This window comes from Arachis ipaensis, chromosome B8 (genome assembly GCF_059453495.1).
Source record: "Arachis ipaensis isolate K30076 ecotype BB chromosome B8, ASM5945349v1, whole genome shotgun sequence".
Taxonomy (NCBI): Eukaryota; Viridiplantae; Streptophyta; class Magnoliopsida; order Fabales; family Fabaceae; genus Arachis; species Arachis ipaensis.
The window spans coordinates 141,145,449-141,159,523 of record NC_142443.1 but is presented as its reverse complement, the minus strand read 5'-3'; the positions used below and the strand labels follow the sequence as shown (position 1 = coordinate 141,159,523).

General features: G+C 26.1%; 1 protein-coding gene across 1 annotated transcript; it reads right to left on the bottom strand.

Moving 5' to 3' along the window:
- Positions 1–4,580: 4,580 nt before the first annotated feature.
- LOC107613455 (bidirectional sugar transporter SWEET10) lies at positions 4,581–7,698 on the bottom strand. Its single transcript, XM_088496856.1, has 6 exons — positions 7,539–7,698; positions 6,773–6,809; positions 6,465–6,675; positions 6,194–6,355; positions 5,803–5,922; positions 4,581–5,169 (listed from the first exon to the last, which is right to left on the bottom strand). Exons 1-6 carry the CDS (start codon positions 7,582–7,584, stop codon positions 4,882–4,884), a joined length of 864 nt encoding a protein of 287 aa, XP_088352982.1. The 5' UTR covers positions 7,585–7,698; the 3' UTR covers positions 4,581–4,881.
- Positions 7,699–14,075: the final 6,377 nt, after the last annotated feature.

Sequence of the window (14,075 nt, the reverse complement as noted above, 5' to 3'; positions counted from 1 at the left end):
TCCGTACTTCCAAATTCAAATATTTGAGAGACATTTGGAACAAACTCCTTCATATTTTTTCTTCCTTTATTTATTTATTTATTTATTAATTTAGACGGATTCAAAATTTGATTCACTATTTTTCGATCAAATTAATTTGTCTGACCTAATTTTGACAAAAATAATATAATTTAAATGATTATATATGTTAAATTTTAATTATTAAAAAATATCTTTAAAAAAAGACGTTTTCTACGTCTTTATGAGAGCATCTCCCTGTTATTAAAGGCATACGTACACAATTTATTATGACAGCACAAATAAACAAAAAATGATCAATCTTATTCTTTCTTAGATGTGAAAAAGACGGGATATATAGTGAAAACAAAATTTCGAATTGTCTTGTTCTTTTAATTATTTCAACAAAATAATAATAATAATAATAATAATAAGAATTTTGAGATGAACATTATTATTGTTCCTACCTTGTATAGTACTACAGAATAATTGGTGGACCAATGTAAAATCGATTTGGTTTCAATTGAAATCTGAATATTATTGACAAAAATATCGTACTCGTTCCCTCTTAGAGAATCAAACTCAAAAAGGTTTCAATAATAGTTTCGTTTGTTTTGGGTATTAATCACATTCTATTTTGATGGGAGAGGTCACATTACCATGCATGCATGCAACGGTGTGTGCACATCCACCTAATTTACCTAAGACACGCCTCCTAATTAAAAAATATAATAATATTAATAATTAATTATGTTATGTATAGACACAAAATTTAAGTAAATAAATATCTAATAAATAAAAGAAAATCTCAGATGTAGTCCAAAAAAATGGAGTTAAAATAGACAGTTTTGTAATTTTGAATAATTGTGTAATTTTAGATGTAATAAATTTATAATTATAGATGTTATATATATATAAAATTATGAATATTATATTATATAATGTAATTTTAGATATTATTTCTCTAATATTACTGTTTATTTTTTCCCTTTCCTTTAATAAGGTTTGTCTAACAATTTTTTTTTTCTCTTACAATACGCTGAAGATCAATTCAACCTCTGGTATTAGAATCTTTTATATTAGCAATGATTTTTCTTTTTGATGGATCTTTATGGATTAGTGATGGATATCAATGTTAGCGATTTCGTAGCAGATAGAATCATCGTACCGTAAAACTATGCCACTGCAAAATATTATTTAGCAACGATTATACCAACAGTTACTATTAACCGCTGCTAAAGGTTTAGCCGCACGCTATTTTTCAGCGGGTTATCAACTGTTGCTATTCGTTTGGTAGCAGTTTTCTCTTAATCGACTACATAATCGTTGCTATTTGTCGGATGTAGTGTTGACATATATTATATTATTGGTCAGTAAAAGTGACATCGTTAATAATTTTTGACAAAAAATTTTTATCCGCCAGCTAAATTTATGATGAAATTTAACGACAGATTTTTTATAATATCTATCGCGCGCTAACTTAAACAGAAAAACTCTTTTGTTCAGATGCTAGCAACGGATAATATCAATGAATTCAAATTGGTTACTACTAGCAAAAATATCATCTAAATAATTTAGTATGTAGCACTAGTTTTTATGCTAGGTAGACAAAAAAAACAGTCAGAACTTGCCTTATTTAACATTAATTAATTGTCGCAACAATTAATGAATGCTAAATAAGGCAAGTTATAGCTGATTTTCTTTGGTTACGAAACATTTCCGAGTTTTTATTTCATTCTTAATTGTTTGAAAAATCATATATTTAATATCTCAAATTAAAGTAATGTATCTCCACCTTAAAACGTGGTACCCTATCTTGAGAACTTTATATCAAACTATAAAATAAATTGTGAACATTATGAAACATGGAAAAAGTAAATAAAGGAAGGAACTATAAAAGATTAGGCAAGTGGGTGGTTCTTCCCAATCCCATGAACTTTTTGAGCAATTTCACTTTTTTTTTTCCTTTTTTTTTTTTTGGTTTCGTAAGCACTTATCTGATCTTTGTTATGACTTCCTCCTAATACATTGTTTCCGAATTGATATTTTTAGTGAACATGGAAAGTAGAATAATTATAATAATATAATTAATTATAAAGAGACAATTATTGTTCTAATCCGCAGGTTTGGTAATGTTTTAGTCTTTTAATTCTATAATTGGCGTAGGTTTAACACTCTAGAATGTTAATATAATTTTTAAATTCTTTTTTATCAATAGTAATGTAAATTTTTTAATATTATTTTTCAATTAAATTTGTTCTTTTACATTATTATTGAAATAGTGAGTATTTTCTTTCACAATAATGCATACAAATCAAATAATTTTTTAATACCACTTTGATATTTAATTTTTTACATTGTAGTGTTAAAAAATTTAAAAATTTTGTGGGGCACGAGTCCCACGCTTGTCAATGTGTATTCATTCATTTTATAACAAATATAATTTAAAATTTTTTTATTTTATCATCAACTGGTAAATTTACAGTTATTAAAAGAAATAAAAAAATAATAGACTTTTTAGAGTGTTTATTAATTCATTATTTTATTTATTAAATATATACAATACATAGTAATAATTGTGAGATTAATCAAAATAAATAGTATTTTGTTCTCTTAATGCAAATATATTTTTAAAAACTAAAACTTTAAAAAACGATGTATTATAAATAATGTATATATGTGTCAAATTTTGATAGACTGAAAATGTAAAAATATCTAAGAATTTGATAATTAAAAAATTAGTTAAAAATAATCAAAATTTATTGTATTTAATATTTATTAATTAGTAATATAATTAATAAATATTAAATAAGATGAGTTTAATTTTTTTTAATTTTCTTAACATTATTATTATTTTTTATTTCTTCTTCCTTCACACATTCTTCAAGCACATAATAAAGCATTATTACTATTATTGTTATCTTAATTTGTTAGAAAAATAAAAAATAAAATAAAATGAGACCACATTACTATCATAAAATCATATGTCGGATATTATTAACGACAAATTCTTTATTCTGCCGTCATCAAGATATACATTAAATTACATATTCACCTTTTTTTAATGGTGTCCCTTTTTATCTGCCCCCTTCTTCATTCATGGTGGCATCATCACAAGGGAAAAAAGTGAAACCTCTCTATTCACCATATGACATAAATTATTAAATATATTGTGACAAAAAAAATTTGCATATAGCTTAGGCCTTAGGGTGTATCATTATGAACATTTTTATACGTACAAAATAATTTTTATTTTTGGAGCTAATAACTTTTAATATTGAATTAGGCTTATTCAAAAAATTTTTTACTAGTGTTAGAGTCTATCCTTTTATATTTTTAAGAGATATCATCTATCATAATACTAATATACATAGATGTGAGAAGTCTCGTTAATTGCTAGCCAATTTTAAGATTAAATTATATTTACTATATTTTAATATTTATATTTTTTGGATATAGTTATAGAGTTTCTTAAGAACATTGGTTAAGAGAGTAAAATAAAGAAACCAAATTAAATTAATTGAATGATCAGTTTATTCATATGCTTAAATGAGTGTCAAGAATTCGAATGTTGTCTTGTGTACGTAGTAATTTATTTGTTACTTTTAAATAAAATTCAGATTTATGACGGATTAATTTTTGACCAATTAGACTAGAAAATATTGTAGATAACCAAAAAGAGAGTGAAAGAAAAAATAAAATTTTTTGATGCATTGAATAAATAAAAAATTTAAAATATTAGCATTTATTTTATATTTTTAATAATTTTTTTATAGTATATTATCTATAAGACACTTGTTTTATATATATATATATATATATATATATATATATATATATATATATTAATTAGCATTAAGCATATAAAATTCAAGATTAGGATAGGGATGATTATAGTGCGCTTTAAGCTAAAAGTGCTGCTAATAATTAGCCATAACATCACAAAATAATTAAGTAGCTAAAATAATTAACTCTTTAATATTATTATTATCACATCATATAAAAAGAGAATCCAAGAGTTTGACCGAGAGATACATATATAAATTATTGGAAAAGAGAGAACATAAACTATAGCATGTTTGGGTTTTCATTTAGAATAATTATTATATATAAACCATGATCCAAGCAAAAATTATATATAAGATGAAAAACTTTCACCCAAACCATGGTTATAATAATAATAATAAGGTTTAATTACACTGTTGGTCCCTATAGTTTCGTGAAATTTTCAATTAGGTCCCTATACTTTTTTCTTTTTAATTGGTCCCTGCGCTAATTTTTTTTTTCAATTAAGTCCCTCTTAGTAGTAATTGGCTTAATTTTATAGGGACCCAACTAAAAAAAAAGAATTGGTATAGTGACCTAAATAAAAAAAAAAGTGTAGAGACTCAATTAAAAAAAAATGGTGAAAGGACTCAATTAAAAAAAAAAAGTATAAGAACCTAATTGAAAATTTTGCAAAACTATAGAGACCAACGGAGTAATTAAACCTAATAATAATAATAACAACTTCTAAATGAAAAATCAATCACACTATTCATTACATATATACGAGAGATTGTGAATCAAAGATATATAGAAGATGTCAAAAGATTGAAGCTTATATATGATAATAATAATAATAATAATAATAATAATAATTGAACATTAATATATGTACGTATCCGTACAGTAGTACTAGGTGGCCAATACATAATATTACTAATAACAATAATTAACCAAAATTAAAACATAAACCCTAAAATTAAACCACCCCATGTTGGATCATTGAGAGGACCCCACTTGGTCATAATAAAGTGAAGTAATTTTCACTTTTAATTAGGTTAAAAACCTAATTTTCTTCTTTCTTTTTTTTTTCCCTTCTTCAAACTCTTCTTCATTGGTTCACACTTGGTTCTTGTTGTGGAGGTTATCATCATGATGATCTTCTTGATTATTTCCATTTATGTCCTCAACAAGTGTCACATTCACAGCTACATGATTTGGTTCTGAGGGTACCATTGTGCTAAGCTTCACAACATCAATTACATGTCCATTGTTGTTATTATTATTATTATTATTGAGTTCTTGCAATTTTACTGGCTCTTCTAACACCACGTTCTTGTTCTTCCTATAAATCATGTACATCACCATCTGAATAATTCCAAACAAAAATCCAAGTGTATTTGGAAGCTGCAATAAAAATAAAAATAAAATATTAGTAAATAAAAAAAAACAAAAATGTTTAGTAACTAAAGAAAATCAGCCAAAAACAGTCATAACTTCCCTTATTTAGCATTTATTAATTGTTGCGACAATTAATTAATGCTAAATAAAGTAAATTCTGTCTGTTTTTTTTTTGTCTACCTAATATTATCCCAAAAAAAATTGAAAAAAAGTGTAAAATTAAAAATAGCATTTTCTTACACGTATGCATAATTAAAAAGCTAGTAATTCTAATTTTAAATAGTAATGATATGTATGCACTTTGAGTGTGGGCCCCATGTTACACTCTATGATTTTTCTTTTCATGGAAACTCAACACTAATGTAGAAGTAGTGCGCACACTTTTATTTATTTATTTATTTATTTTAATTAACCATTATAATTATCCCTAATGAAATATGATTAAAAGTTGAGCTATCTATCTATCTATCTAACCATGCATAAAATAAATGAGAGAAAAGTGAAAAGGGATGATAGCTTTTAGTGCTATGAATAATTAAGATATTCAAAGGTCAATTATAACACATGAATTATGTGCTCTTATATAGCTAATAATTAATTTAATTAATTAACGGTAGAAATTAAATTAATAATACTTACAGCAATGTAATAGTCATGACGAAGAAGACCATAGAAGAACCACATGACTGCATTTAAGGTCAAAAAGAAAGACAAAGTAAATGGCATGAATTCCACACTTTTTGTCTTCACCACACGTCTCTGCATGCATCAATTCCAATATTTAATTAGTTCCTTTAATTTGGACTAATAATAATTAACATGTGAAATAAACTAACTATGAAAAAAAAATAAAAAAAAATAATTTTTTTATACATTAATAATAACATCTAATTAGACATTATAATTAATTATGTATATATAAAAAATTATTTTTTTAAATATTATAAAAATTAATTGTATGATTTTTATTACACCAATTTGTACAAAAAAATATTTTTTAATTATTAATTAATAATTAATTAATTCTTACCAAGCTGCCAAGAGGAGAAGCAAATACACAAATGTTTAAGATGAGATTAAACCATCCTATAACTGTAACACGTTTGTCTCCTTTTGTAAGATATAAGGTTGATAGAACTATAGCTCCAAATCCAAACACATTCAACAACAGAATAATCTTGATTGTAGAAAGCTGTCACATTAAAAAAAAAACTAAAATTAATTATGAACTTTATAATAATTTAGAAATAATAATAATAATAAATATGGGAGACAAGAGTTAGTTATATGAATATTCATACCCTAGCTTTCTTGGTGGAATAGATTAGGAATATGGCAAGGTATATTGATTCAATAACAATTCCAAAGGTGTTTATGGTGATGAGAAATGTTGCATCCTTCACAAATATTGCATAATAAATCCAAAGTGTTGAACTGAATAGTGCTGTTATGTATGGAATTGCTTGAAACCCTTCTGTGGTTTTCTTCTTGTAAATTCTATAAAAAGTTGGCCTGCATGAAAATATAATATAATATTAATTAATTAATTAATTAATATTTAATAATTAATTAATAATTGTCAAAGTAAAAAAAAAAATTCATCACTTACATTGGAGATAGGAACACCATAAAGGAGATGGCGTTGCCTGAAAAAAATTTAAAAGACAAAAAAAAAAAAAAAATTCTTCAGCATTGAGCATTAAATTAAATATCAAATGTTTTATAAATGAAATGCAATGCAATATGCATAGTTTTGGAATTATTATTTTGTAAACATACCTAGAATTCCAAAGATGAAAACTAAAGGAGTGTGTGGCATGGTTGAATGTTGGTTTTGGAATAATTAATTAATTAAAATCTCTCTATTCAAAAACTCCCTTGTGTGAAGTGGGGAAGAAGCTACTTTGCTCTCTAAATTAAATTTCTCTCTGTCACACTCATTTCAAAGAGAATAGAATCCCCTGTATATAGGGTGCATGGAAGGGTATGTGTATGTAGTAGATTATTTATTTAAATAAAAAAAAGAATAATTATTAATTAGTACAATTTTGCATGGACATTATGATTTTATTGAAAGTATGAATGAATCATACGAGAGAATAAGATGAGAAGACACCACATCCAACTCAAAACCTTAAGATGATGATTTTATTGAAAGTATGAATAAATACTGCGAGAGAACATAAGATGAGAAGACACCACATCCAACTCAAAACCTTAAGATGTCAAGTTAATGGGTCTCTCATCTTATAAACTCCTCACTCTTCCTTGTTTTCTTTGATGTGGGACTAACTTCAACACTCCTCACACTTGCAACACTAACATGCATATGCATATGAGATAAGAAGAAGGATGAAATGAATAATGAAATATACCTATGAGACCGCAAATAAAAACCCAGAAATGATGGTTGAACTCCATGAGTCTTAGTAATAATTATAATAGAAGTTAGTTGTAGTATGTAGTAGAATAGAAGAGGATGGTGTATGTGTTATCTCTCTCTTTCTCTCTCTCTCAAATTGCACGAATCGATATGCTTCGAAGAGGGGTGTATTTATATGCGCAAAAAGGGAGGAAGGTGAGTCCAAGTTGCTAAACGCAACAGAGAACAAATATAATGCTAAGTGCTAATTGCTAAGTGCTAACCATCTATTTAGCTTTTAATCACTTTCCAGGTTGTTGCTCCCATCCTAAAACAATTTTTAATTCAATTACGTTATTTCGAATCATATACCCTCTCTTTCTCTCTCTCTCTATCTCTATCTTGCACATTATTATTTGCTTGTGGAGATAGAAACAAAAATCTATACAAATAAAATTAGATATATTTTAATTATTATATATCTTGTTTAGTAGTATTATATGAAATAATTAAAACAAATAAATCTTATTATGGGAGATTTGTGATATTTCAGAAAGTGTTATTAAAATTAAAATAATATTTTTGTTTAATTATTATTTAGTAATACTTTTCAATACGTGTTGTTAAAAAAATTGTTACTAAAATTGAAACAAAAATATAATTTTAATTTTAACAACACTTACATAACTACCATAAATATAGAGGTATTAGAATCTAATATATATAAATTTAACTACATATATGTTTTGCCTCTATAATTATTATGTTTTTACTTTTCTAATCAAATAAGGTCATATTGTCAAAAATTTTTTTTTTTTAAATTTAAGTTCATATATGGAGAATCACATAAAAGATTATATTTCTAACACATTTTTTTACGTAACAATTTCTTTTGAGTTTGTGTAAACTTTTTTTTTGAGTGAATACCCATTCGACTTCTAACAATTATTTCGAAAGGACAACGAGGCCCCTAAGAAAAAAAAAAACACTCAATCCAGTCTCTGATATTTTTTTTGGGACTGATTAGCCCATGTACAAAAAAAACAACATTGATTTTTTTTTAGCACATGAGCCTCGTTGTCTTTTTGAAGTAATTGTCAGGAGTCGAATTGTAGTTTTTTTTTGTCAAAAACCTCGTTATCTTTCGAGGTAATTGTTAAGGACTATTTTGTGTTTTTCTCTTTTTTTTTTCATATACTTTCTTTCTTTTTTGTTAATTTTATGCTGAAATTATTTTTTTTTATGGTCAATAATAAAGATCAAACTCTATACTTTTATAAGTTTCTATATCATATTATGAAATTATTTATGCATAATTATATTTCTAATTCATATATAATCGTCATAAAATTACTTATTTCAAAATTTAAAATTAATTGAAGGAGGTCTCCTTTTGATTTGCCTAACAAGAATTGAGCGTACAATAAGTGAGATTTGATTGAAAAAAATTCACTTAGCTCTTAGTTTTTATTTTAATGTTTTATTATATTGAACTAATATAAAAGTCATTTCCTTAATCATATGTAACTCACGTTAATTCCATATAGTAACCAAAAAGGTACTATATTAGTTGAATATTTTTGAAGTGTTAGCACAACAAGTTGAACAACTTTTTCTTACCCTATACATGGACCTAACTAAACTAGACTTGTTTGGTGGACATCTTTTTTCACCGTACCATTACCATAGAGGCCATGGTAATAATGTCTTCGTCTAAAACTAGTTACCATTATTAATTACTGGTGCATGCTTCCATGAAATTCCTGGGCCCCACCACAAAAGTGTTCCTTTAATTCTGACGTGTCACCCACCATGTCAATGTGGTGGTTTTAAGCCTTACAACTCATAGTTTTAGTTTTTGTCCGAATAAATTACCATTTGTACCCATAAAAGATATAGATACTGACAAATGTATTCATATAAGAATAAAATAACAATTATAACCATGAAAGATAGTTTTCGTGTGCCAAAAGTACCCAGACGTTGGTTACACAATTGCTCCATCAGAGTATTTTTGACACACAAAAACTATATTCTGTGAATATAATTATCGTTTTATTCTTATATAAATACATTTATCAGTATTTTTGTATCTTTCATAGTTACAAATGGTAATTTATTCGTTTCTCTTCATTCCCCTCTTCCTCACTGCAATTACATATCTATAATGAAACTGTAAATTATTGTTTAAGAATTATTAAATAATTTGATAAATTTAATTAAATTATTATATAATAATTTTTAATTTTATATAAAATTAATTGTACTCGAATTTTTATTATATTTAAAATAGTCATAATTATTATTAGTATAAAATATCGTGATTGGTTAGTGATACAAAAAAGTTATATATATTGGTAATAATTATTAGTAGAATTTAATTGTGTTTTGTGGTTAAGCAAAAAGTTATATATATTGGTTGATATTATTAATACAATATATGCAAGCTAAGTTTATCCTATTTGATCAATTATGATGTAAAGATAACAAAATATGGTAAGGTAAAATCGTATGAATTGCCATGTTGTAATCTTTTATTTATTTTTTAAACTCAAATAATAAATCGCGACGGTATGATACTGTCGCAATTTTATTTTCCAATAACCTATATTACGGTTTTGAACCACTGCAAATAAAGATGAGAAATTTACAATAATTATTCCAACAGTTTCTCAAAACCATCAATTCGTTCTAATGTAATTTTGAAATGACCATAAAATTCTAAATTGTTACGAAAGATGAAACATAATTTTTATCTGTCAATTTTATCATTGTGGTAAAATTCAATTGTAATTGCATCCATTGATTTAATTTAGGTTTAATTATTTTATTAGTCTCTATAATTTTATTAAATTTATAAGTAGATTTTTATTTTTTTTTCTTTTAAATTGAATATCTACATTATTTTTAATTTTGTAATTAAGTTTTTCTTAATGTAAAAATATTAGAATTAACTGAATAATAATTTTCTACAAATTAAGAACCTAATTAAATTTTTGACAACATATTTTTCTTAAAAAAAATATTATGCTAATTTTAATAATTTTTGACATAAAAAAGACCTAATTATAATATTAAAAATAATATAAAAAATCTAAATAAAAAATATATAAAAATTTAATTATAAATTTAGTAAAATTATAAAGATCAATATAATAATAATTAAATCTTTAATTTATAGAAGAATGGCTGAATGGGCATAGAATATTCTCTACTAGCTAGGGTACAACATATTGCGCTTGAATGGATCATTAAAAATGATGCATTGAACTTTAGAATCAAAATAGTAGTATGTAGTGGTGTAATTGAAATTTTACTTTGCCTAGTTGCATCTTCTTGATCTGCTCATGATGATGGAACAAAATAACTTTTAAAGAAAGAGCAATTCCTCATTGCTCTCTTTATATATATCTATCAACTCTTCATGGTCAGACAAGTGGCATGAAACTTGAAATATTACATCGTTTTTTTCTATCAAATTACATGGGTTAAAAAGGCAAAACAGGAATATTCCATCTCCATTAATAATGCATATATATACTATCTTCTATATATATATATATGTCGCAACTCGCAAGGCAGAAAGCTTAGTCTCAAGTCTGAGGGTGAACGAACGGGATTTTTATTTCATTCAGAGCCTGGTCAGTAACAAAAACAAATACATTGACAGACAGAGTCACCGACCGGAATGATATTCCCCTTTTTTAAATTATAATTACTGTCGCAGGAAGCGGTGAAGAGGATTCGAAATCGAAAAAAATATCGAAAATTTCTCCTATTTTTTTTAGAATTCGAATCGAGAGAAATATATATATATATATATATATATATATATATATATATATCCTTCTTTCAATCGTCTTAGGACTATATGTTATGAGAAAAAGAATTTAGGACTATATATAAGATTATTTAAGATATTTCCACAAGGCTAAAATTTGTTTCATGCATAAAATGTACATTTTTTTGTAAAGAAAGAAAAAACCCTCATTATATTAGACTTTATATCTTTACTAATGTATCTTAAAATAACAGATAAAAAAGAGAAGGATGTTCACTTACAACAAAATAGCATTTTTGTGACAAATTTTTTTTCTTTAATGACAATTTTAATATTCGTTAAATTTTTTACAACAGTTATTAAAAAACCATTGTCAATTTGAACGTTATTATCATGAAATTACTCATTCCAAAAGCTTAAGCTAATAGGAGAAGACAATATTAATGGTTATATTTCTAACATTTTCTCTCAAATAAGAATCTTTTTAGATTGTTTGATTTTGGTATAGGCTTTTTTTTTCTTTATTTGTCTTATATTATTTTTTTACTTTTGGAATTCACAAATAATTAAATTCTAAACTTTTTGAACATAGAATTCTGATACCATATCATAAAACTACTTATCTTAATAATTTAAACTGATAGAAAAATACAATATTAATGATTATATCTCTAGCAATTATCAACAAATATAGTGACAATTTTGAACAACTGTTAGTACAGATAATAAAGAGAATGAAAAAAAATAGTTATACGCACACCTTAAAAATATAACTATTATATACTAGTATAATGAAAAGAGAATGATTAAATAAAAATAAGAATAATAACACAAATTTAAATTGTTTTAGATCACATTTAAAGGACGCGCTTTGTTATATACTTTATTTTGTCGTACTAATAATTTAGACCCACCTTATATAACAGTGCTTGGCAACATTTCTCCTTGCTTCCTCTTCAAATTTTTTTTTTCCATATTAAATAATTTATCACTCTAATTTCTTACCAAGATTAATAATTGCAACTCAAAAATTAAAAAATAAAGTTAATTACCTTAGTTACCAAAAAAGTTAGGTTAGCTCCTTTGGTGTTCTGAAGGGTCATGAAAGGGGTGAGTGTGGCTCCTTTTACAAAATGGTTGAATATGCCGCCTTCACTATATATATGTGATATAAATGATCATTGTTATTAGTAGTAACACACAATTTACCGCCGCTTTTTTAGCATGATTTTTATACTACAATATTAGAAAAACAAAAAAAAATGTTAGAATTTATCTTATTTAATATTTATTAATTATTGTAATAATTAATAAATATTAAATAAAATAAATTTAAATTATTTTTTATTAATTTTTTTTTATTATCAAATATTTTCATTTACCCAAGTATTAACTTTTACGCGGCTTTTATAGGCACCTTTTTTTTGGTATGGGTGAGAGACGGCTGGCAAAATATTTTGAAGTTCTTTCATATCCAAATTAAAGCAAAGATTAAACTTTTAACATTCGGATAACGGGTGATGAATTTTTTTTTTGGTAAACTACTAAATTTGTACTCGATTTTTGAAAATGTGGACAAAAATAATTATCACTTTTGATTATGATAAAAATTTAATCAAAATATTATAAATACAGCAAAAATAATTAAAAAATATTATTTTTATAAATTTCAAACGACTTTTAATAAAAAATTATAAAGAAAATTTATTTAGTATAAAATTATCAAATTTTAAGAATACAACTATCTTATTTTTCTAATAATATTTTTAAAAAAAAATCAAAATCCAATTTTTAATATGTTTTTTAATAATATATATTTAATGTTAGATATTTTTATCGTGTTTTAACATATTTTATAGATATTTTTATCGTTAATAAAAGTGAAAAGTATTTTTGCCAGCGTTTTAAAAGATCGGAGGTAATTTGGATGGTGTTCTTACCCTGACCCAATGCAATAGCCAAGCCCAATCAAATTAAAGGCCCAATCCAAAGGGTTAACCTTCACTGATCACCTGACTTCTTCAAAAGAAGTCAGATTCAACATGAGCTGGCAAATGACACTTATTCAAATAAGTAGCTGCCTCCTAATATCTCTTATCCACTTCTAGAAAAGATATCTCAACAACCCTAAGATAAATGGACGGTTATCCGTTATCAGAAGTGGAATTACTCCAACGGTAGTTATTGGTTCACCATCTATAAATACACTGAAGCACCCAGGTTGAGCAGACGAACTCGGCAGAAACCCCTCAGATAATCAGCTTCATGAGGAGGGGACTCCACTAAACGCTGCCCAGCCGTTTTCAGCTCAGAATCGGTGGGAGGACGAGGGTGAGACAAAATTTTTCCATCAACAATGATTTTATCAGGGTGAAGAGGTGACAAGTCCAAGTCGGGAGCCAAAACTCGAACCTGCTCTTTTAACACCTCAAACACCACGTCGGTGCCTTCAGCCACAGACTCTTCCAAGTCTTGATACCCCTCCCTAAGCCGATCCTGCTCCTCCCTAAGCTCTATTTTTTCAGTAAATAAACGCACATAATTCTGCTCAACCTTCTCTTTCAAACCCTCAGCCATAGCCAGAGAGCCTGTCAACTGCTTCTCCCTCTCGCGAGACTTGGAAAGCACCTCTTTCAGCTGGTCCCTCTCCTCTGTTAACCTCTTCTCATCCTCACGGAACATGGCTAGTTGACCCTCAAGAGCCTCTAAAGAATGCTGGGTGGCGTTCAGAGGAGTATTTTCCAGTTCCTTGAGCAAAGAAGTACAAAC

Coding starts and splice junctions, on each gene's coding strand:
- LOC107613455 (XM_088496856.1), bottom strand. CDS start 7,584: ATGGAGTTCAACCATCATTTCTGGGTTTTTATTTGCGGTCTCATAG. Junction 6,676..6,772: donor ATGGTGTTCCTATCTCCAAT/GTAAGTGATGAA, acceptor ATTTTCATGCAG/GCCAACTTTTTATAGAATTT. Junction 5,170..5,802: donor GTCATGACTATTACATTGCT/GTAAGTATTATT, acceptor TTTTTATTGCAG/CTTCCAAATACACTTGGATT.